The 22,578-nt window shown below is 38.4% G+C and overlaps 3 protein-coding genes and 1 long non-coding RNA gene across 4 annotated transcripts; all 4 read left to right on the top strand.

Moving 5' to 3' along the window:
• The first annotated feature begins 806 nt into the window (after positions 1 to 806).
• LOC116197263 lies at positions 807 to 3,006 on the top strand. The gene is made up of 3 exons (XR_004155010.1): positions 807 to 1,027; positions 2,114 to 2,183; positions 2,813 to 3,006. It is a non-coding gene; the product is annotated as an uncharacterized LOC116197263 (long non-coding RNA).
• A 2,617-nt stretch (positions 3,007 to 5,623) lies between these two features.
• Positions 5,624 to 8,283, top strand: LOC116197727 (sugar transport protein 10-like). Its single transcript, XM_031527957.1, has 4 exons — positions 5,624 to 5,847; positions 6,116 to 6,444; positions 6,759 to 7,388; positions 7,629 to 8,283. The coding sequence occupies exons 1-4, from the start codon at positions 5,724 to 5,726 to the stop codon at positions 8,103 to 8,105; spliced, it is 1,560 nt and encodes a 519-aa protein (XP_031383817.1). The 5' UTR covers positions 5,624 to 5,723; the 3' UTR covers positions 8,106 to 8,283.
• A 2,552-nt stretch (positions 8,284 to 10,835) lies between these two features.
• LOC116196709 (CWF19-like protein 2) lies at positions 10,836 to 16,314 on the top strand. Its single transcript, XM_031526569.1, has 10 exons — positions 10,836 to 11,023; positions 11,307 to 11,377; positions 11,468 to 12,007; positions 12,928 to 13,125; positions 13,208 to 13,375; positions 13,481 to 13,864; positions 13,978 to 14,060; positions 14,364 to 14,724; positions 15,108 to 15,320; positions 15,653 to 16,314. The coding sequence occupies exons 2-10, from the start codon at positions 11,336 to 11,338 to the stop codon at positions 15,980 to 15,982; spliced, it is 2,319 nt and encodes a 772-aa protein (XP_031382429.1). The 5' UTR covers positions 10,836 to 11,023; positions 11,307 to 11,335; the 3' UTR covers positions 15,983 to 16,314.
• A 3,626-nt stretch (positions 16,315 to 19,940) lies between these two features.
• On the top strand, positions 19,941 to 22,415 carry LOC116196070 (eEF1A lysine and N-terminal methyltransferase). The gene is made up of 2 exons (XM_031525598.1): positions 19,941 to 21,620; positions 21,730 to 22,415. Exon 1 carries the CDS (start codon positions 20,198 to 20,200, stop codon positions 21,587 to 21,589), a length of 1,392 nt encoding a protein of 463 aa, XP_031381458.1. The 5' UTR covers positions 19,941 to 20,197; the 3' UTR covers positions 21,590 to 21,620; positions 21,730 to 22,415.
• The last annotated feature ends 163 nt before the right edge of the window (positions 22,416 to 22,578 follow it).

Raw genomic sequence — 22,578 nt, 5'->3', positions numbered from 1 at the left:
TCTTGGAATTTCGAAAATCCAGAAAATTTTTATGACAGCTTTAAAAGGGACAAGGATTAGAAGATTTTCCTACCCGTGTCAGCATGCGAATCACAGTTTTTCTGAAAAGTGCTTCTTATTGGATTTGTTGTTTACAGTCCTTGATAATATTTCGTTGATACTATATAGTCCAATCGATAAAACGACTTCTCATTGCAATTAGAAAATTTTTTCCAATGGATTTGGTTTGCATATTTTTGGAAAAATTCCCCTACCCATCTTTCTTTCACTGCATATGCTTGTCTCGAATTAATTTGGGTTTTTTTGTGTGGGGAGTGAGTTCCTCCAGATTATAATCCTTTCTTGGAAAACTATTCCTCGTGTGATGTCCTGATTGCAGTCACTTTGAAATCGTTTTGTAAACTGTTATTTAATGGCTCAATGAAATCAAATTAGTTGACTCTCAAACCTCATGGAAATTCGTATTTGAAATTTTAAGGTCATAGTGACGGGTGAAGTGGAGACTTTGGTTAGAAGAGTCATTTTGCTGCCTTCAAATATCATTTAGTGGAAATATATAAGCATATACATATTTATACTTGATAATGGGTTTTTAATGAAGATTAAGTGAGTGTTAAAAATGATTATTGATATTTTAGTTATGAATTTTGTGAGACCGGTCAACCAAACATGCATATACATACATATAACATATACACACACGTGCCTATGGAATATACATGCATATCATATAATAAAATGTTGTGGCTGCAGAAATTAGGAAAAAAAAAGAAAGAAAAGAAAGAAAAGGGGTGGAAAAAGGGCCCGCGTGGCCTTCACTCTTGTTCCTTCCAATTCCACCGCCATTGAATTTTCCTTTCCTTTTGTTTTGTTTCTTTTCGTTACTTTGTATTGCTGCTGCCCTGTTTTTCTGCTGGGAAGAATCGAAAGAAACAGAGAGCATCAGAGAGAGAGAAGTAAGGTATATAGCTAGAGGAGAATCAAAGGAAACGGTAGAGGAAGGAGACTAAGTTGAAGTTCTTGATTTGTAAGTTGGTTTTTCATCTCCTAAACATTATTATTCACTAGGTTAGCTGATCACTAAGCCATCATTTGCCCCATCTCAGCTCAATTTTGGTTTTGGTAGTTTGATAGATTAGGTGGGTTGTTGTTGCGAATTCATAGTTTATGGTTTAAACATGCTTACTAATAAGATTTACATGAAATTTTCGACTTAGTCTTGGCCTAGTTAGGCTCTCTTCACTCTATTTTTACTGATTCATAGTTAGGTTTGAGGATTGGGTTCTTGTGATTAAGATCTCGATCTTTGGAAGTTCGATGAGTGATGAAGAAGCTAATGTTTTGTGATTGTTAAAACTAATTTTCAGCCATATCTTTTGTATTTTTGGTTAATTATTAACTAATCATGGGAAGACTGATGGTCTTGAGCTTTAGTGTTAAATTGTTTAATTTTGCAACTTCATTTGGGTTGGTGACTGGATTGGGAGATATACATATACATGCATATGTATATATATATATATATATATATGAAGTTTTTCTTTCAATTGGGTAGGTTTCATTGCACTTAACATTTGATGGCTTATGTGAGATATGAGTGAAAATCTATTCAAATAATTAGTTAATAAGTTGAATTGATAGCTCGATTTTGGGTGTTAGGACCTAAACCTTGTAGAAGCATTTGGTTTTCCTTTGCTACTAGCTGGTGTTTGAGTATTCTATGGTTAGTTTTATTAAGTTAAAATTTGAAGTTTTGAAGTAATTAAGAACATCTTGTATTTGTTGCTTGAGAATCACTAACTGGATGAATTATTGAATCGAAGAATTTGATGAAATGAATTAGTTTTAGGTTTCGGGAAGGACGGCTAGCTGGGAGGGAAATTGAGGATGTTGAGGAGTAAGTAAGGCAGCTGAAGCATAATAATTGTTGTTACATTGCTGGTGTTGAGTGCTAAGTGGTTGTTGTTATTATTGATGAGTATATATTTTGGTCTTTTGATCTTTTAAGCTTAATTTCGATTGTCAAGGATTTATGGACAGATTAAGATTGAGATGCATAAGTATATATACGCATATTACTTCTTGATTTTCTAACTGTGTTTATAATTTATAGGAGCTGAGGAGACCGAAAATATACACCCGGAAGGCTCGACTCGTTGAGTTATCGTTTTGGGGGGGTCTTGGTGAGTATTTTTATTCCACTATAGAATGAAACTAAATCTTAAACTAATTATATAAATGCTTGCTTGATTGAAATAAGTTGAATGAGGATAGTATCCGGATTTCAAGGAGTTATTATAAATGAATTCGGTTGATTGCGATGTAGTGAAATTATTGTTTATAGCCATGGGACCGTTGATCCGGCGGGATATAAAAATGGACGCCTAGACCGCTGATCCGGCGGGATATAAAAAAGGACCCCTAGACTGCTGGTCCGGCGGGATAAAAAAGGGACGCCTAGACTCCTACTGCCGGAGGATAATAGGCAGTCCCCGCTTATAAGAAATGAAATGAGGAGTTTGTGGCTATGGGTGCGGGGTCACGGTACCGTGTAACTCTGTCGCAAGGATTGCGACCCTATGGCTACTATTGCTTGGTGCTTAGGATGATTGTTTGAATTAGGTGATATTGAATTGGTCGATAAGTGAAAGGTTTCAGGCTGGAAATTTTATACATATACCACTAACAGTTTTAAAATATATGATATTACTATAACGGTTTTGTGAATGCATAAATAAGTCTGATACTTCATTCTATTGTGGAATTTAATACTCACTGAAATGCAACTCATCCCCTGCATATATTTTTCCAGATGAGCTAGGAGCCAGACTAACCGCACATGATATCTTTTTGGACAACGGGGATCAGTGCGGAGGATCTTTTTGCAGTAGGGCCCACTCCTAGTATAAGTAGTAAGTTCTTGTAGAATGTTATGATTAAGTTACGACCTGAAACTTTTGTTTAGTTGGGTTAGTGATGTGGTTGAGAAAATATATATATATATATATATATATATATGCTCTTGAGATGTATATGTTTATTAGAACCTGCTGAATTGGTCATTTATTTTTGGAAGATGTGGAAAGCAGGTTTCATATAGATGGTTTATGTGATATTGGATATTGAGGGAATATAGAGGAAACTCTGCTGAATTTTCGGGTCGTGACAAATTTGCTCATTTTACTGTTTAAAATGTTATTGAGATTAACTGGTTTTGTGTGGGAATATTCTTATATTTTTGAATTAATTGTGAGGACGTCAAATGGTGAATTGAGTAATAGGAAAGGTCGAGTACTAACTTGCATCGTTCCATGAAGCATTATTCTGTAGATTTATCTAATATAAAATTATAAAGATACTTTCATTACTTTTAGGGCTAGATAAGCATAATAGAGACAAGTATTGGATTGTTTTTTAATGAAAATTTTTCTAAGTCATATTGAAATGGAGAACTAGCTTGCATTATAATCTATAATTTTTAGGGGAATAAACGTACTGTCAAAGAGCATGATTAGTTACTTGGTGGTATGATATATGCTTATAAATTGGTTTTTTGTTAAATTTAATATCTGTCAGGGATAGAGTATATCAAAGCTATGTATCTCGAAGACTTCAACTTGGTGATTTATTTTTTGGAGTTATCGATGAATACCTTATTTCATTGTGAAATGATATATATTTATGCATATGTATATATAAATATATAATACGTTAAATGAATGGTAATGTTGGTGGGATTAATAGGATTGATTATAATAAGAGAATTTGACAGATGTTTTCTGTTTGTATTGTAGTTTTCTGTTTGAGGTTATGTGATTATTATAATTATTGCAAGAGCTTTAGCTGGTAATAATTGTATGGAGTGTATGAATTGATTTACGCGAATATAGGATAAGTGATGGATTCTGACGTCATTTATGAGACATGAACTGTATGGATGTTATTATTATAGGAAATATTTGGGAATAAGAATTTGTTGTGGGTATATGATGTGAGATGGTATGGTTGCAGTTGATTGTGCTTGTGATTGTTGTTTGACTATAGCCATAGGACCGCTGGACTCGACGGAATATAAATAGGGGCCTGATCGGCCGCTAGACCCGGCGGAATATAAATATGGACCAGATCGCCACTGGACCCGGCGGAATATAAATAGGGACATGATCGGCCGCTGGACCCGGTGTAATATAAATATGGGCCAGATCGGCCGCTGGACCCGGCGAAATAGAAAAAGGGGCCCGATCGGCCGTTGGACCCGGCGGAATAGAAAAAGGGCCTCGATCGACTGCTCGACCGACAGAATATAAATTGAGATCAACTCTTACCGCCATAGGTTAATAGGCGGCCCCCGCTTATGAGACATAGATATTGGGAGTTGAGGATGATATGAATGAGATGTGCAGGGTCACGATACCGTCATAACTCTATTGCGAGGAAATACAACCCTATGGTTATATTGGTTGGTTGTATTGTATATTGTTTGTTTGGTATGTTGGTTGGAGATGTGATCATTGTTGAGGTTGCTAGAGATGCGATGATTGTTAAGATTGTCTGAAGATGTTCTGTGAAAGCTATATTGTTACTAGAGTTTGATCCGTCAGGTGATTGTGTTGTGAGTTTTATGGAATGTTAATGAATGGATATTTGATATTTATGTGATATTGGATTTTAAAGAAATGATTGGAAGAGTTGTGTGTATGTTAATGGAACTTAAATTTAGTTACTATATTAGATATAATTATTATTATGGTTTGTATTTATATATATATACGGTGTATGTGTGCGGTGAGCTGATAATTGGATTGGATGCGACTATATTATTTATTTGAATATTTAGTTGTTTGTAATTAAATATTTATTTAATAATAAGTCATTTTGCTTTGGAATATAGTACTCACTAAGATGCAGCTCACACCCTGCATATATTTTTCCAGATGAGCTTCTAGCTGCGCGGAACAATTACTTTTTGATATCCGGGATCAGCTTGGAGAATTAGGTAGGGACCTTAGTTATTTGATAGATATTCTTTTCGTATACAATAGATTTGAAAATGTTACGACCTGAAAATTTTGTTTAGTTGTATTACAGATGTGGGTGTGAAAAAGTAATCTCTTGAGAAATATATATACATATTACAATTTGCTGGATTGGTTATATATTCTGGGAATTTATGGAAAGCGAGTTTTTTTATTTATGTGAATAGTTTATGTGATAATGGATATCAAGGGAGATATAGGGAAAATTCTATTGAAATTTCGGGTCGTGACAATTATTGACCAGCATGTTGATTGCGTTAGAGACCCAGTGCCTGCAAGTGAATTGTAATTCCCAATTTGAACAGTGCAGGCAGATCAGCTCCTACCTGGACTTCCCCCAAAATTTGATAATGTACCTTGGAATATTTCCGTAATGTACCCCTTTTATTAGCAAAGTGCAGATTAGGAGAATCCCTGTCTTTGAATGCAAGTCACTTTCCAGCAAATTCAACAGAGATTTTGACCATAATTGAAGTGATCAGCGGCCAATTGCCCAAAAATAGGAAATTCCTAATCCTAACTTCAATATATTTCTCCATGGAATCATTGATTCCTCACAGCTATCAGGGGTGTGTGTGTGTGTTCTCTTCTTCCATTTCGAAGAGGGAATGGTGGTTGTAATGTGGGTAAGTTGAATCAATTGTTAACCGGGAGTCGGAAGTGTAGCCATCCTGAGCTGCAGGAAAGATGGGTCTTGCTTCTCGACCTCCACCACCCGAATATGAAGGAGGGTTCACTCTCTATCTCGCCTTCACATCTTTCATTGCTGCAGTGGCCGGTCTCCTCTTCGGCTACGATATGGGTATTTCAGGTCAATCCTCGTACCTATGAGCCTCCCGACCCGATATCTCCTCTATGATATGTTCAAGAAACTGTTCCTGAACCCATCAGGATATACTCGCTAGAAGATCGAACTTTCTCAGGCGATTCAGAGCTAATCTATAACTAGAGCTCAGGATTTGAAATTACTTGAAAAAGGGAGTTTAATTAGTCATCAGGATTCATATAAAAGTGAAAGATTCAAAAGAAAAATGGAAAGCCCATTAAACCTTTTTTTCTCCCAATTGCTAAATTTGCAGGTGGGTTGTCGACCATGCGCTCGTTCTTGCAGGAGTTCTTCCCCAACATCTATGAGAAAACAAAACACAGGCCACTGTTTCGTGCAGACGCGTACTGCCAGTACAACAATCACATGCTTACCCTGTTCACCTCTTCCCTCTACCTTGCTGCATTGGTGTCTTCCTTCTTCGCTTCCACAATTTCCAGAAAACATGGCAGAAGAGTTTCCATATTCCTATCGGGCCTCTTCTTCCTCTTTGGGGCGGCCCTCGGTGGCTATGCCACTAATGTCACGATGCTAATATTCGGTCGCCTGTCGCTTGGTTTTGGAGTTGGGTTCGGTAATCAGGTATGATAATTTAACAATGTTGTATCTGGATAATTTTGTTTTTCCCGTTTGAATTTCCGGTTAGGGTTAGGGTTAGGGTTTGCATGTAATTTGGTTCAAAATATGTACTTGTATCTCTTGATTTTGGTACTAGGTTAATTAGTGAAATCATATACCTAAAATATGTCAATTTTGACTCAATGAATATATTTACTTACATATTGTCAACAAATCAAGTACTGTAAACATGTCATTGTTTAGTCCACCGCAATAGCTTTTTTTCAGGTTCATATATATGCATGTGGCTAATTGTTATTCTGCGCGTACTTTTACAGGCAGTTCCAGTATACTTGTCGGAAATGGCTCCAGCAAAGCTCAGAGGATCGCTTAACTTGAGCTTCCATGTGGCGACTGCCATTGGCATTTTCATAGCAAATATCGTCAACTTTATTGCTCCTTTTGTCGACAAAACTGAGGGATGGCGATTCTCCATAGGTCTGGTAGCTGTGCCTGCGGTATTTCTAACCCTTGGAGCTCTTATTCTGCCAGATACTCCCAGTTCTCTTATAGAAAGAGGCCATCCCGATGCAGCAAAAAAAGTACTACAAAGGATCCGCGGTATGGTCAATGTGGAACGTGAGTACAATGATTTGATAAACGCGTGCTATTTCTCAAATAAAATCGAGTACCCTTGGAAGCACATGTTCACGAGGAGATATAGGCCTCAGCTTATCATGTGCACTCTCATTCCGCTCTTCTCACAGTTTACCGGAATCATCGTTGTCCTGTTCTACCTACCAATCCTGTTCAAGACTTTGGGTTTTGGTGATCAGGCGGCAATCGTTTCGGCATCACTAATTGCAATTGTCCTGCTCTTGACAACCTTTGTCTCTGTTGCATTGGTCGATAAATGTGGAAGGAAAGCTTTGTTCATTGAAGGGGGAATTCAAATGCTCATTTGCCAGGTACTTAGGTTAATTGATAATGTCTCTCCAATCTAAAGAAAATGTTAATTTAGAACCAGCTTTGTGTGAAATTATATCAACAATTGTACATAATTGTCTTCATTCGTCCCCAAAAGTTTCTCGATTCTTTCTACTTCAAACTCTTCTTTTCTTAAAAAGGATAAAACGTCTTTGATTCTATATTTCAGATGAGCACAATATGATCTTTGTTTTACAAAAGCTAATTAGCTAGCTGCTCAGATTGGTGTAGGATTCATTATTGCGAAGAAGTTTGGGGTCAAGGGGGAAGGATTTTTGACAAGGGACGATGCGAGTATGTTGTTGCTCTTGATCTCCTTATATTTTGCGGCTTTCTCGTGGTCATGGGGTCCCTTAGGGTTTCTAGTGCCTACTGAGATCTGTCCTCTGGAGCTCCGGTCGGCCGGCCAGGCGATCAGTGTGTCCATCGGCATGCTATTCACATTTATTCTTGCTCAGGTCTTTGTGTCCATGCTGTGCTACATGAAGTTCGGTCTCTTCTTTTTCTTCGCCACCTTCCTGGTAGCAATGACACTCTTTATATACTTGTTCGTGCCGGAGACCAAGAACGTTCCTCTTGAGGAGATGAGCTGGGTTCTGAAGGTACATTGGTTTTGGGGGGACTACATCCCTGACGAAGTGATCTTCGAGGACCCCGAAGGTTCATACGCGAACTGGTTGGACAACAGAGTAAAGTGATCCGAGTTGGGGATGGAAGATGTAAAAGATGAAATTCTGTCTCACCTTGATCGTGAAGGCGGCTCCGGGCCTTCTTTTGGCAGGTTTCAGCAAGGAGAGCCCTCATGTGGGTATACAAGAGTTCTTCATGAGAAATCTTGAGATGCGCTTTAACCTGGATAAGGAGGCGAATCGAGCATGTCAGGGCCCATTCTTCTGTTGTGGAGCCTAAGCCATTTCTGCCATCAGTTTACTGCAGTGAAATTGGTCGAGGCATCGGAGTAGGTATGTGGAGATCGTCCCTAGTCTAGTAATTACAAGATGATTGTACATGTTGCAGGGTCTAAACGATTACAAATAGAGTAGAAAACTTCATGTGCCATAACGTAAAAAGAGCTAAGCTGTTGATGCTCGATATTTGACACATATCTATATGCATGCATCGCTAAATTTCCTATTGATTTAATTCCTGAGGCGTTTAAATTTTTTTGCCAATGCCTACCAACATTGAGATCATAGAGTGAAAATCATGGATTCATGGGATAGGGTCTATATCCAGTGTGAGTTACAAGCAACTAGGGACCAAATTAACAATGATTTTCGGACAAGATTCAGTTGATATTTCTTTCATTAAGTTTCAATATGAGACCCATCTAGCGGTTATATTAATATATCATATGCTTGAGATGAGGGAAGGAATGCTGAAACTCATCCAGAGTCCATCAGATGGGTCTCTTCTCCCCTGGGATGGAGGAAAACTTAACACTGATGGCTCGGTCGGTCGGTCGGTCTCATACAGACATGGCGTGTAGACAAGGCGTCATGAGTAATGAGAGATGAGATTGGGAATTGAATCCGAGGCTTTTTACAATACCTAAGCATCATGAGTGGCCAAATTTCGGAACTGTAGGCTGTTCGGGACGGCCTTGTACTGGCTTGTGGCCTCAACTTTCAATCCCTTTTCATAGAATTTGGATGCCAAAGTGGTTGTTCAGCTGATCAAATGACTCGACGATTGATGCATTACTACCTTCGCTATTTATGATTAGCAGGAGGATTATCCAGGGCTTTCTAATTATCCGGGGTGATACATAGTCATCGTGAACTCGATTATCTGGTTTCTTCTTTTTTCTTTTTCTTTTTAATTTTCAATTTGTTTTGAATATTCAGAAACTGTAAAGGGTCAGGAAAAAGTGAAAAGAAAATAAAATATGGGGCTGATATGTGAATATCACACCAAAAATATCAAATTTTTAGCACTTATTTCTCCAAACAATATTGACTTAATCATTTGAGCACTTATTCTAGTAACTGCTTAAAATTTGATTGCTAAAATTTTAAATCCAAACAAACACCACTTGTAGCTTTTTTTTAGGCCATAACGTTTTCCTAGTTAACTTTTATTAAAGAGATTTGCATTTGGGGTCCAAAGGTCGAAGGATAGGAAGAATTTGGAGGTGTTCGAAGAAGTTACCTCCTCCTTCCTCTCCGGTTGACCTCGGACTTCCAATGACGTGTGGGCGGCCATGCCTTCACCAACGGCGACATAGCACCCTCATGACCAGGACATAGCCACGAGAGGGAGAGTCGTGAGAAGGGGGAGGCCGTGCCGGAACCTCGATCTCCCCGATAGCTTCCCCTTGAAACTCACTTCTTAAATGTAACAGTTGATTTTGGTTCATAATTTTCAGGTCTTTCTAACATGACATTGAGTCACCGTAATACATTTGATACTTTCAGTTCAAGCATTTAGTATTTCAGTTTAAGTGTTTAGCAATTTTTAATAATCGTGATCAGTATAAGTGTTTTTTACTTCTACTTCCAAATTATATATTTAGTATTACGGTTGAAGTGTTTAGTATTTTGTATCATTCATCAAAAATAGTAAAAATACTAAATACTTGAACTGGAGTACTAAGGGCTTGTTTGGTTTGTGGATACAATTTTAAAATCACAATTTTAACCTAATTCTACTAATAACAAAACAAAATAACTCATACAAAGTCAAAGAGTAGGCTCTATTTATACCACTTTTTTTCACAACAAAACAAAACAAAATAATTCATACAAAGTCAAACGGAAGGCTCCATTTATACCACTATTTTTCAAAATCAAAATCTGATTTTAAAATCCTACTATGAAACCAAACGCAGCATAAATATTTAAACTAAAGTATCAAATGTGTCATTATAACTCGATGTCATGTTAAAATTTCCCATAACTTTATTATTTTTTGTCATTCTCTTTTGCTGAAACCTATCGAACTTTTTCGATTTGGTCATTTTTAACCATTCAGTCCATTTTCCCTGTGCAAAATGCTGATGCCGTATCTTATTTAAACTAAAACATAGTTGAAAAAAATTTACAATAACAAATTGAAGAGATCACAATTCACGGATTGGAAGGGACAGCGGAAAGGACCGTTGAGGGTCTTGCTTGCGGCCATGATCGCCTCGACACCAAGATCTCTCGATTCTCAGGAAGCTGGGGAAGATGTCTCGCCGACGGCCTTCATTTCCACTCTAAGGTCTCACATTGGGAAGTAACGAGGATATATTCATTACGAGTAAGAGTACATGATAAAATGTCCAAAAAAACGAAATTATAAGATCGAAAACAAATGAAGGGATCCTCCTGTCAACTAAATAAGATAGGAAGGTGAATTATTAAAACTATAGTTAATATATGTGAAAATCAAAACACGTATTATTCTAATAAAAATAAAATTATAGTATGTATCGCAGCCAGAGGTGAGTCGGTTATTGGATTTCGGATCGGGTCTGATCTGAGTAGGACCTGTCATTCCTCTCCCTCCCCGCCGGCATTGCTTTCTCCCTCCTCCTCCCCAAAATCGGAGCTTTCCGTCTTTCCACCCTCCTCCAGAGACACGCCGGTGCCCTTCAAGCTTCTGCTCCGTTTCTCCTCAGCTCAGGGTCTCGGTTAGCTCCCCCAACCCCCTCTCTCTCTCTCTCTATCTCTCTATCTCTCTCCCTCCCTTCCTTCGTCTCCTTGCTCCGGCGAGCTCAGATTCATCTGGAGAGCCCACTTATTTACCCGGAGTGGATTAATTTCGTCTGCGAAAAACGAAACTTTGGCATCAATTTCCGGAATCCCTTTTTCTCTCTGTTGCTTATTCGCTTATCTCTTCTATTGAATTGTGTTTGCGGGGAAGCTATTCTGTTGAGCTAAGCCCTGAAGCCACCTGCACTTTGTTGCTTGCAGGGCATTATTGACTTCCAATTAGCAAAGAGATGCTTTCCGGTATCAAGTTCGTTCCCCGTGATCAGATAAAGGTGAGGAGGACTCTATGTTAATGGATTCGTTTACTGAATATTAGTGTCTATAGGAATGCTGAGGCTGAATGGTTTGCTGTTCCGCGTCAGGGGCAAGGTCAAGGCTTGGATTCTGTGGAAAAATCTGGTAGTGGTAGAAAGGAAAAGCGGGGAAAGGCGAAGAGTGCCCGGTACAGTAGCTCAGACGATGACGGTGATGATAAGCTCGAGAAGATAGAGAAAGGGTCTAGAAAGAAGAAGTGGTACTCTTCCGAGGAGCCCTCATCGAGTGATAGTGAGAGTAGTGATGGAAAAGACACAAGAAAGCGTAGGAAGAAGAAGAAGAAGAGTAGTAGTAGGAGAAGTAGAAGCAGTAGGAAAAGCTATTCATCTGAGGACTCTTCTGATCCTGAAGATTCTGGTGGTGGTAGGCGTTCTAGTAGGAAAGAAAAGCACCGAAAGAAAGTTAGCAGTAGAAGGAGAAAGGAAAGTGGTTCGGATGATGATGTTTCCGAAGATGCGTTTGATGACCAGAAAATTGTTAGAAAGGAGATGGGATTAGAGTGGATGCTTAGACATGATGACAGGACAGAGAGAAGGCGTGCGGTGAGCACTGATGACGCAACCCCTGAACCTCCAAAGGAAGAAGAGGTATTGCAGAATTTTGTTGTAAAGCTTACATTGCTTGGTTTGTCCTTTGATTCAATCATCTGAATTTCGTATTATTGGAATTCGCTTACAACCTTTCATTTGAATATTTGGTTAGCTAGTTAATATGACATTTCAAGTTGCAGTTTGTTGATTCTTATTTGAAGCTACCACTGTTATAAGTCTTACTAGAAAATAACAGGCTCGAATACTTGTTTTACCAATGGTTACTCGGTGATTATGGTAGACGGCTCACAGGTACGTTTTGGAGCTCCAAAATCTAGTGATCCCATAGGTAGTGAGGTGAACCTGTCAATACAAAGAAAAGAAGATACTGATGCAGTACCTTTTCGCCCTTTGGATCCCATAGAATAGATAGGAACTGAAGAACTCTAACAGGCCCAGTTCTCTTTGTTTTAACTCAGGGGAAAAAAATGTCGGCAGGGTATTTAGTTTGCTAGACATGATATTTCTGCTTTGTTGTTAATTAGTAACGGTGTTGGGTTTATCTTTTGTCTTGTGATGAATAGATTTGAATGCCTTGATGCCACTGTAATGAACTATCTCTGGTTTTAGTTCTTTAAAAGAGAGGACTGAAAATAAAATGCTATGGGCTGAAGCTCACAACAGAATAATATTGCTTTGGTTCTGCTTCAACTTTAAATCTGCAACACATTTAACTTGGACTGGCTTTCTCTAATTTGAATACTGATATAAAGTGCAGGTATTCCATCATGACCATTTCTTTGTTGGCATTTTTGGTTTTTCAAGTATTCAATTTTTTATTTAGTTATATACTATTTTATGATCCATGGACTACATTGAGACATTCCTGCCTTCCTATGTGATTGCAATTTGTGGTTTTGTTTGCTCTGATGTGCAGACACTTGTGTGTTAAATATGTTCCATTGTTGTTTACTCAGGTGAAGAAGGTTAATCCAAGGGAATTAAATCCTTACCTTAGGGACAATGGAAGTGGTTATCCTGAAGAAGGCGCAGACAAACCTTCCGGAGACCGACTTTTGTCATCCTCCATTGGTGACGGGGGTGCAAGTTGGAGGCTGAAAGCCTTGAAACGAGCTCAAGAACAGGCAGCACGTGAGGGCCGTAAAGTCGAAGAGGTCTTTATATCAATGATTATTACACTTGTTATATTCGTTACCATTTGAACTCATATTGAAGCTCATAAGGTCCATTGTGTAGGTTGTAGCCGAAAGATGGGGTTCTCTGGGTCAGCTAACTGTCTCCGTATCATCTCGTTCAGTGGCCCCATCTCGTGCCCATTTGTCTGCAATAAAAAGCAGGCAGAGAGGATCAGCTGAGGAGCCAAATACTGCTGGAGATGAGAAAAATGAAAATGATACTCGAAAGGTGGCTAATTGTCTCTGCATAATTATGTTTTACCTCGTTTAAGGCTTTTACATTACACAAATGGTTTTATTGGTTAACTCGCATTTTTTCCACTATAATTCTCAGGGTCCTAGAGAGTATTTAAAGGATGTCTCTATTCGTAATTCTCAAATGAGGAAACCGAAAGTGGATAATTCTTTATCGTGGGGAAAGCGGAAAGGTCATAAAGTGTCCGCAAAGGATGCAAGTTTCATCTCCGCTGCAGCTTCTAGCTTGAACAAGTTCTCCAATGATGGGAGATTCATGGAGGAGGCTCTTCAGAAGCAGAGCAATGATTCTACTGTGGCTGTTTCTGCGTCGGTTTCTGAGGGAGAGCTTACGCAGCAAGTGTCTGAACCCAACGATGCAATTAAAGAAATTCTAAATGAGGGGTTGAGTGCGAATCAGTTAGCAGCGAAGGCTTTGCAGCTTCGCCTGAAAGGAAAGCACGATGAAGCTCAGAAACTTCTGGTACTCTTATCTTATCTTATCTTTTTATAGTTGTTTACTATTAATATTCTACATATTCTCTTCCTTTCTGATACATATATTTGTGTTAAGCATCATCTTTTTTTGTTTACCAGAATGAAGTGGAGAACCTAAAAGTCAAGGAACGTGATGATGGTGGAAATTCACTCAGAGTACAACCTGCACAAACCATGAGCAGGTAACTTGTCTCCTTCTTTGTTTTCACATTTCTTTTTTTTTTTTTTGTGCTTGTGTTATGCTATGTAAATACATAGTTTTTGTGATCATTAGCTCAGTTATTTTGGTAATTTGAAGGGGCAATCTGCCAGCAGAAATGTGTCAATTTTATCTTGTTCTTGTGAGAATAGCTTCAGATGCACTGCGATTAGCAATTCCATCTTTTCTTTTTTATTATTTATTTTTCCATAGGTGTTTTTTTCTCTTCGGTTGGCAATCTCTGGGCTGCTGTTGCTTACTTGAACTTTTTCCCACCCTTTTGCAGGCATATGTCACGGGAGTTCTCTTCACGGAGAAATAAAGATGATGATGCTGATATGCATCTGGCTCGAACAATCATGCAAAACAAACAGTACAGCATCTCTGGTCAAGCAGAAGATGAGTACGGTTATGAAGTTGCTCCAAAGAAGAAGTCTCGACATAAGGGGACTGAAAGCAACAGTAAGGCCAATCAGCGTAGTGCTCCTCAAAACAGATTGGTAACCCAGCAAGAACGTTGCCTTTTCTGCTTCGAGAATCCCAATAGACCAAAGCACCTTGTTGTCTCAATTGCCAATTTTACGTACTTGATGCTACCTCAGAGGCAACCTGTCGTGCCTGGTCATTGCTGCATAGTCACTGCACAGGTACATTAAGTATATTGTGGTATTATCGATACTGAACCAGACCAATCAGTTTGATCAATTGAACTGGGACCACTTATCTAGTTTAAATAACCCTTAAATATATGACTAGGTCAGTAATTGGTTGAATCATTTCCTGGAATTTGCTAACAATGTCAATGTGGTTCATCTGCATGAAATGGGACTAATCATTCTTAGTGGATATAGAAAATGATGACATGGGAGCAGACCTCTTAAGAGTCTCTTTGATTGATATAATAAACAGATGCTCCTCTGCAGCACCATCACTGGCTTATTTTTGTGCTCTGTTTTTTTTCCCCTTTCTTTTCTTGGTGGGGAAATTGCTATCTCGTTGTCATAAATCATATGTTCTTCAAATTTTGCAGCACGAATCGTCCACAAGAACTGTAGACGATAATGTGTGGAATGAGATCAGAAATTTCAAGAAATGCCTGATCATGATGTACGCAAAGCAAGAAAGGGAAGCCGTGTTTCTCGAGACAGTGATGGGTTTGGCTCAACAACGTCGTCACTGCTTGGTGGAATGTGTTCCTCTACCGAAGGATGCTGCAAAGCAAGCTCCTTTGTACTTTAAAAAGGTAAAATGAGCAAGCTCCTTGAACTCATATCATTCTGGAGACAGTTCTTTCAGCTTACACTTTTCTCGTCCCTGCAGATGAAGGAACTATAGTAAATATGTAGGAAGCTGCACCTTATGAACATTTTGTAGGCCAATATGTCTCGTGGAACTGATGGCTGACTGTTCCTTTGAATCTGTCTTGGACTAGAGAATTGTTTGCAATTTATGTTGTTGATAATTGTTTCGATTACTTCTCTTCTGTAGTTCAACTAAGCGGGTTGATTAAACCCTTGGTTGGAGCTCTTAACCCGTTGGTTATGCTTACTGTGCTTTTCTTATGTTTCTCTGCAGGCTATTGATGAAGCTGAGGATGAGTGGAGCCAACATAATGCCAAGAGACTCATCGATACAAGTGAGAAGGGACTCCGAGGATCTATCCCAAAGGACTTCCCGTACTTCCACGTGGAGTTTGGCCTTAACAGAGGATTCGTCCACGTGATTGATGATGAGATGCAGTTCAAGAGCAGTCTCGGCCTCAACGTGATAAGGGGCATGCTCCAACTCCCTGAGGAGGACATGTACCGCCGCAGAAGGGCAGAGTCTGTTGATGTCCAGAGGCAGGCAGTTGCAAGTTTTGCTCAAGAATGGGAGCCATTTGACTGGACCAAACAACTGGACTAGGTTGTCTTGTTTGACGGGAACCCACTGGTCCAAGAGAAATTATTGCGCAGGCTCGGTCTGGAAATAGGTTCTTTCACACTAAATCAATGAGAGCCCTTGATGATTATCTTCGTATGGGGTTTGCGGTTATCGGTGTTGGTTGATCAGGCCAAATGAATTTTCTTGAGATTGGGGTGTGTGGCCATAAGAACCCGATAGATGTGATTTTCTTAACATATGACATATATACATTATGTGTAGATAATTTGGTCCAACTTTATTGAGCTACTTAGAATCTTTCTCGACAGAAATGCACGGTTAAGTGCATGATTTGCACGCGTGAATTCTCCTCACTGACTATTGACCCATTCTTTACTTGACCTGACCATGAATATGCGAAGACCTCCATGTTTGTCATTTTCCTCTGAGACCAAGTTCATTTCATTCACTTTCCAACGCAAAAAATTCACCACACAACACGGCATTCGACGCTTCGCTCTGAGGAGATGCCGTAGGAGTGTTATGAACAGTGATCATATTGTAAGTGGGGTTGGATTGTAAAAATATGGAAATAAGTGGTCACTGTAGACAAATTTAACTGAGATCGTTAGTTGGTAGTTGAAACTGACCGCAGTGTCGGATGTATCAGAGCAGAGGAGAGGAAAAAAGGGTTATCGATGATGAATGAAGTGATCTTCTTCTTATTCTGAAACTCTCTCTTTTGATCACTTCTCATCTCAATTGAAATACTTCCAAAAATATGTCAATTGAATTTTTCTTTACAATTGTGGGTCTTAATGTTATCTTTTTCATAGGGAAGGCAGTGCTTGCGCTGACCGGTTCGCTCATAAATCGCTTGAGTTTCATCAGAGACTGCATCGATTTCCTTCACCATCGAAAGTCGTTTCTATTTGGAGATATCTTTGAGGTCCCCTTACCTGTTTTTGTGTGTAATTCAAGTTCTGTTTAGTCCGTTGCACCTTATTCATCGACAAATATTCAAACGAACATATTATTTATTATTTAGATTTCAAGCAAACCAAAAAATGGAGGGAGAAGAGGAATTTCGCACTGGAGACGAGGAATTTCGCAAATGGAGAAGGCCTGAATCATAATCGAGAAGGTGATGACTCTGATGAGAGAAACGACTGTGAAAAAGAGAAAATAGAACGTGTCTTCCTTGACGGAATGCAAGTGCTCGTAGTCGATCATGACTACGACCGGCTTGGAGAGCTGAGATTGCTGCTTGAAGCATGCATATACGAAGTTAATTCCTTCTTGGATCCTATGGATGTCTATGAAAGGATGCAAGATGACCAAAGTGGCTTCAATCTGTCGATTTTGGGAGACTCTATGCCAAGGATTGATGGATTACCTTTGTTCTCCTTGATCCAAAGTTTTCGAGATAGAAATGGGCCCAAACGCTTATAGATTCAGTGGACAGTAAGAATTTTATATGGTATCAAAACGGATTACACTTTCGTGCGCCCATGTGGATTCACACCACGTAAAGTTCAATACAGTTTCGAGGTGGCCAAAAGAATGCCTTTAGGGCTTGTTTGGTTTGTGAATACAATTTTAAAATTACAATTTTAACATAATTCTACCTATAACAAAACAAAATAACTCATACAAAGTCAAAGAGTGTGCCTCATTTATACCACTTTTTTCCACAACAAAACAAAATAATTCATACAAAGTGAAACGGTGAGTCCTATTTATACCACTCTTTTTCAAAATTAAAATCTAATTTTAAAATCTTACTATGAAACCAAACGCAACATTAAGTGTGTTAGGCCTAGTTCAGTTTTACTCAGAGTGCTGAGAGAAGCTTGCCTCATTATCAATTAACCATCCTCCCCCTCTCACTTGAGGTGTGGAAGAAGAGAAGGTCACCTCGTGTTATATCTTGAGTGCAGAAAAGGGCACTGCTCATAGTCCATTTTTTAGTACAAGTGTTTAAGTCCATGCGGCACAAAAGCGTCAAAGCGGATGTGGAGAGATGTTGTTTCCCGAGCGGAAAATTAAATCGTGGACCACAAATTTATAAGAGATCGGGTTACATAACCTATTAGTTCGAGTTTTTAGGTTGGAGGTGGATGCAATCGGTTATAAACCCCATAGACTATGGGAAATGTCATGTTCCAAACACAACTTTAGGATATCATAACCCCGTAGGATTTCAATCCGATCCTATCTAAATGAAATGTCATCTAAATATGAAATTATCCCTATATATAAATTTAATGAAAGATATAACATCGCTCATAAAATCGAATAAAATTAACTTAAAACTCATTTCTTTCATATATCTATCAAATTAGATGAAGACCCGCATGTTGTTTGTACGATTATTGAGAAGTATACAAATAGCAATGTCGAAATAAAAAAATTATTCACATTGCTTTAAAATGTAAAATTTGATCTTAATATATATATTTATTTATTTAATTGAGTCTTATGTAAAATTAAGAATTGAGAAAAAGAATCTAAAACTATAGAAATAATTAGGTATTATTCTTTTTTATTTCATTATAAAATGTAAAACGTGCATGAAAAATGACTTATGATAATAAAATTTAAAAATCTTAAGTTTTACTTCTTATCAAGTAAGAATGCCTATATAAAATTTAAAATATATTCCATTATTACTTTTAGTATTATACATATACAAAAATATATTTAAATCAGAAATATACGAAATATCTCTCCTCAACATTATATAATCTAATTTAGTTATCTTATAAATGTAAAATAAGTTAAAAGTTAAAAGAAATCTCATATGATAAAATGTAATCTGCCCATATATGAAATATAGAGTGTTGAAACTCAAAATATATACTTCTAAGTGAAGTTGATTGTTGATAGTAAATGTCAACATTAATGTTATCCTTGTTATGACTGCTCAATTTGAAATATTGCTTAAGCGGAATAAGCGATGAACCGTTTGAACCAACCCATATTATTATATTACAATTTATATTTTTATTTCATCAATTGCAAGCAAGAAAGTTTACTTGCCACATAAGAGCAGTACGTATAAAACACTTTCATTGTTTTTTTAATTTACTTGCCAGTTGCCACATATGGGCAGCTGGATAAATGTATTTTCGGACCATAATATAGATAGTTGTCAACATAAAACTGTATTATATAATACACCCACCGAAAAAAACATATATAATATTTACATAATTAAAATGACGATGTGATTTTGTGAGAGAGACTGTAATTTGATGATGTGATGGACAAATTATTTGCCTTTATATATATATTGATTTCATATTATGACACACTTCATTGGAAATCAAGATTTCAATTCAATTCATTTTAGTTCGATGCGAGGTAATTGTAAATAAATTTTGTTTAGACAAACAATTTACTTTTAAGTTTCTATAATTCTTTTTAAATAAAGTAGTAGTTCAAAAATTACTAAATGAAGTAAAAAACTGTATGTTTGTTTACAAATTAAATTTAACTCAATTTAATTTTATTTTTCTCTCAATTCAATAAATTGTAATCATTATTTTTTTATATTTTTTTCAAATTCTCTCTCAATTTTTTTATATATTATTATAATCAATTTTTTAATATTAAATTTTCTTAATTATTCAATATTTTTCCTCAATTCAATAACACAATCATTATTGTTTTTTCTCTCACATACTTTTTTTAATTATTTTTGTCTTCATACTCTCAAATCAAACTAAATCAAATTAAATCAAATTTAACTTCGTTACCAGAAGCAATATATTTTACTAAAAAATTGGGAATTTTTTTTGAAAGTTTATGTTTTTTATTGCAAAATTTACATAATTTACTTTGAAATATATGTAATTTACTTTGAAATTTATACACCTTTTTTATTTTTATTATTTTTAGTGAAACTGACTTTCTCTATTAACAGTTTATTAAAAAATTCAAATAATTTACTAGCAATTATATCTCCATGGTGTGGTTAAAACAGAATTCAACTGCTAAATATAAATTTCAGAACATCCAGCTCCGGCCAAACCCCTCCCTCAGCCCGGCGGCGGCAGCCGGTAGACACGGCGGTGTTCTGTTCCATTATGTGGACATGTACGGCAACTAGGTTTGCCCAGGGGATCCGTCGTGACGCGGTTACACGCCGTCACTCGGCCATCTTCCGGTTACCGTCAAGAAGCAAAGGAGGGAGGATGCAGAGTTCAAATTCAGCAGAACAGCCGATGAACTGAACCCTAGCTGGAGTTCTCAATGGCCCTTGATATCTCCTGCTTCCAAACCCTAGCGCCTTCTCGCTACGTCACGTTCACAATCCCCAATCCTTGTCGCCGGAACTCCGCTCACCGGCTCCTCCGAATCGCGGTCCTCGACTCACCTCTCCATCGCGATGGCCAGCCCCGTGTCGCAGCGATTCTCGTCCCCGAGAACCGAGAGAGAGACTGGATCTTCTGCACCGAGTCAGGCCACCTCCAGCTCCTCCTCAGCAATACCCCGGACTTCTCCCGCCTGATCCTCGTTGGCTGCGAGTCGTCTGACGGCCGCCATGGCCTGTTGGCTCTCCACCTCCATCGGTCAGCCGAGGCCCAAAACGCTCTGGAAGAAGCCATAGGGCCTCTCCTGTTGGCTTTATTGCCTAAAATCTGCTTCGACAATGGTATCCCTGAGGTGCCAATCTTGAGGTACGAGGACGATTTGATATCGAGCGCGATGATAGAGAAATGCACCGGGGATTATGTCGGTGAGATGTTGATCGAGGATGTGGAGCTTGAGAGTGAAGGTCCGAAGTCTGAAGAGAGGGAGTTCAGGAGAAGATTGAGGTTTAGAAGAATGCCAAATTTGGTCCAGACACAAGTTCGTATCGTCCCGGAATCAGATGTCGGAACTGATATTGGGAAGGCTATGTTTAAGATTGATTCTTGGGTTTTAGTTCATCCCTATTTGGCCCCGATGGTAGCGAGTCTGAATTTGGTTTCTACGCACATTGAGGATCAGTTCCGTGTCGGTTTGAGACTGAAAGTGCTTTGTCTTGGTGTTGGAGGGGGTGCCTTGGTTTCTTTCTTGAAAGGCCAACTGGGTTTCAAAGTTGTTGGTGTGGAGATTGATGACGAGGTTTTACGGGTCGCTAGGCAGTACTTTGGACTTGAAGAAGATGGTGAAATGATTAGTATCATCCGTGGAGACGCGATAGAGGTTGTGAAGAAGCTTTCTTGTCAAAGGATGAAAGGAAATTCAGTTGCTTCAGATTGCAATGACCTGAATGATTTAGATGGCATCGAAACTCAGTTCGATGTAATAATGGTGGATATAGATTCAGGGGATACTAGGAATGGTTCAATGGCTCCACCTCTTGAATTCATGGAAAGGAGTGTTCTATCAGCTCTAAGATCAATTCTTTGCGAGTCTGGAATTGTTGCTGTGAATGTGATTCCTTCTAACAGGTCATTCTACGAGTCGCTGCTATGTGCATTTAGGGAAGTGTTTTGTGATCTGTATGAAATTGATGTTGGAAACAAGGAGAATTTCGTGCTTATTGCCACAGTCACCTCTATCGCCGATTGTTCTGGCAACTATGGAAGCTCATTACTGATGAAACTGAAATCGGTTATCTCTGGTGCTTACATAGACTCGATAAAGAAGGTTTGAGGTCCTACTGTGAGCCAGATACGTTTCACTGGTACTGGCACAGACTTCGATTATCATACTTATATCTCTTTATTAGATAGTGTTCTCTTTTCTGTTATGACCATTTGCGTATTCATTTGACTCTGATCATCTTTGTGCAGTGCGTAATTTGTTGGGGTGGCAATGAGCAGAAAGCACATTCAAATTCTAGTCCGAGTGAATTCCTCTGAACTGAAATACGGAGCAGAAAACGTAAAACTTTCAGAACTGAAAGCCTATCGATGTTCAGATCCTCTGATGGTCGAGACTTGAGTCTTACTGATTTTCATACTCGGGTTATTGCGAGTGTTACATGCTCAACGCCGACCCCATATTGGTTGTTTTAATGGAGGAACAAAGTTGTGGTTCTGTGAAAGTTGCTACTCGGGGTGAATTCTTGTAAAGGCTCGGTCTCGGGGAAGATTCTGCTACGACAAGTCGGTCACAAGCACTGAATGGTTCATCTCCCCGAGGTCCGCACTTACTGATGCAAGTGAGTGGTTGTAACATTTGGGGAGGCCAAGAACATCTAGCAGTTGGGGCTTCGGTTGATGCTTCTCGAGCATTTGCCATTAAGATGCAGCGAGAATTCAGAAAACACTCTGATGCCGTAGCTTGATCATATGTTTATTCAATTGTCAATTGATTCTAATCTCGAAAGCTTGTTTGAGCAATATGCTGATTTTAAACTCATCGCTTCTGCTTTCCATAAGCCTCTGTTCTCTAAATGTAATTAATATCTATAATTCGTTGAAAACTGGCAAGGATGTAGCAGGAAAGTTTCAGTGTCTGAATATTGAATGTGTCATTCGATGCTTGTTATCCTTGTCGCAAAACTATTCATCGATTCTAAACTTAAAAGCCAAGTCCGAGAATTATACGGTGTCATAAAAAAATATTCATGTATCTGAAAGATGTGGACTCGCTAATTTGAAATTAAAGAAAGAATTTTTGCAGTTGATATCGGAAAA

The sequence above is a fragment of the Punica granatum genome, chromosome 2, assembly GCF_007655135.1.
Source record: "Punica granatum isolate Tunisia-2019 chromosome 2, ASM765513v2, whole genome shotgun sequence".
In the NCBI taxonomy this organism is placed as follows: Eukaryota; Viridiplantae; Streptophyta; class Magnoliopsida; order Myrtales; family Lythraceae; genus Punica; species Punica granatum.
The sequence above is the reverse complement of the archived record's forward strand: the minus strand, read 5'-3'. Positions and strand labels throughout refer to the sequence as shown.

Bases quoted from the DNA above. Each gene is read 5' to 3' on its own strand.
- LOC116196709 (XM_031526569.1), top strand. From the start codon at position 11,336: ATGCTTTCCGGTATCAAGTTCGTTCCCCGTGATCAGATAAAG. The intron at 12,008-12,927 runs GTATTGCAGAAT...TTGTTTACTCAG, and splicing joins AACCTCCAAAGGAAGAAGAG to GTGAAGAAGGTTAATCCAAG. The intron at 14,725-15,107 runs GTACATTAAGTA...CAAATTTTGCAG, and splicing joins GCTGCATAGTCACTGCACAG to CACGAATCGTCCACAAGAAC.
- LOC116197727 (XM_031527957.1), top strand. From the start codon at position 5,724: ATGGGTCTTGCTTCTCGACCTCCACCACCCGAATATGAAGGAGGGTTC. The intron at 5,848-6,115 runs GTCAATCCTCGT...CTAAATTTGCAG, and splicing joins CTACGATATGGGTATTTCAG to GTGGGTTGTCGACCATGCGC. The intron at 7,389-7,628 runs GTACTTAGGTTA...CTAGCTGCTCAG, and splicing joins TTCAAATGCTCATTTGCCAG to ATTGGTGTAGGATTCATTAT.
- LOC116196070 (XM_031525598.1), top strand. From the start codon at position 20,198: ATGGCCCTTGATATCTCCTGCTTCCAAACCCTAGCGCCTTCTCGCTAC.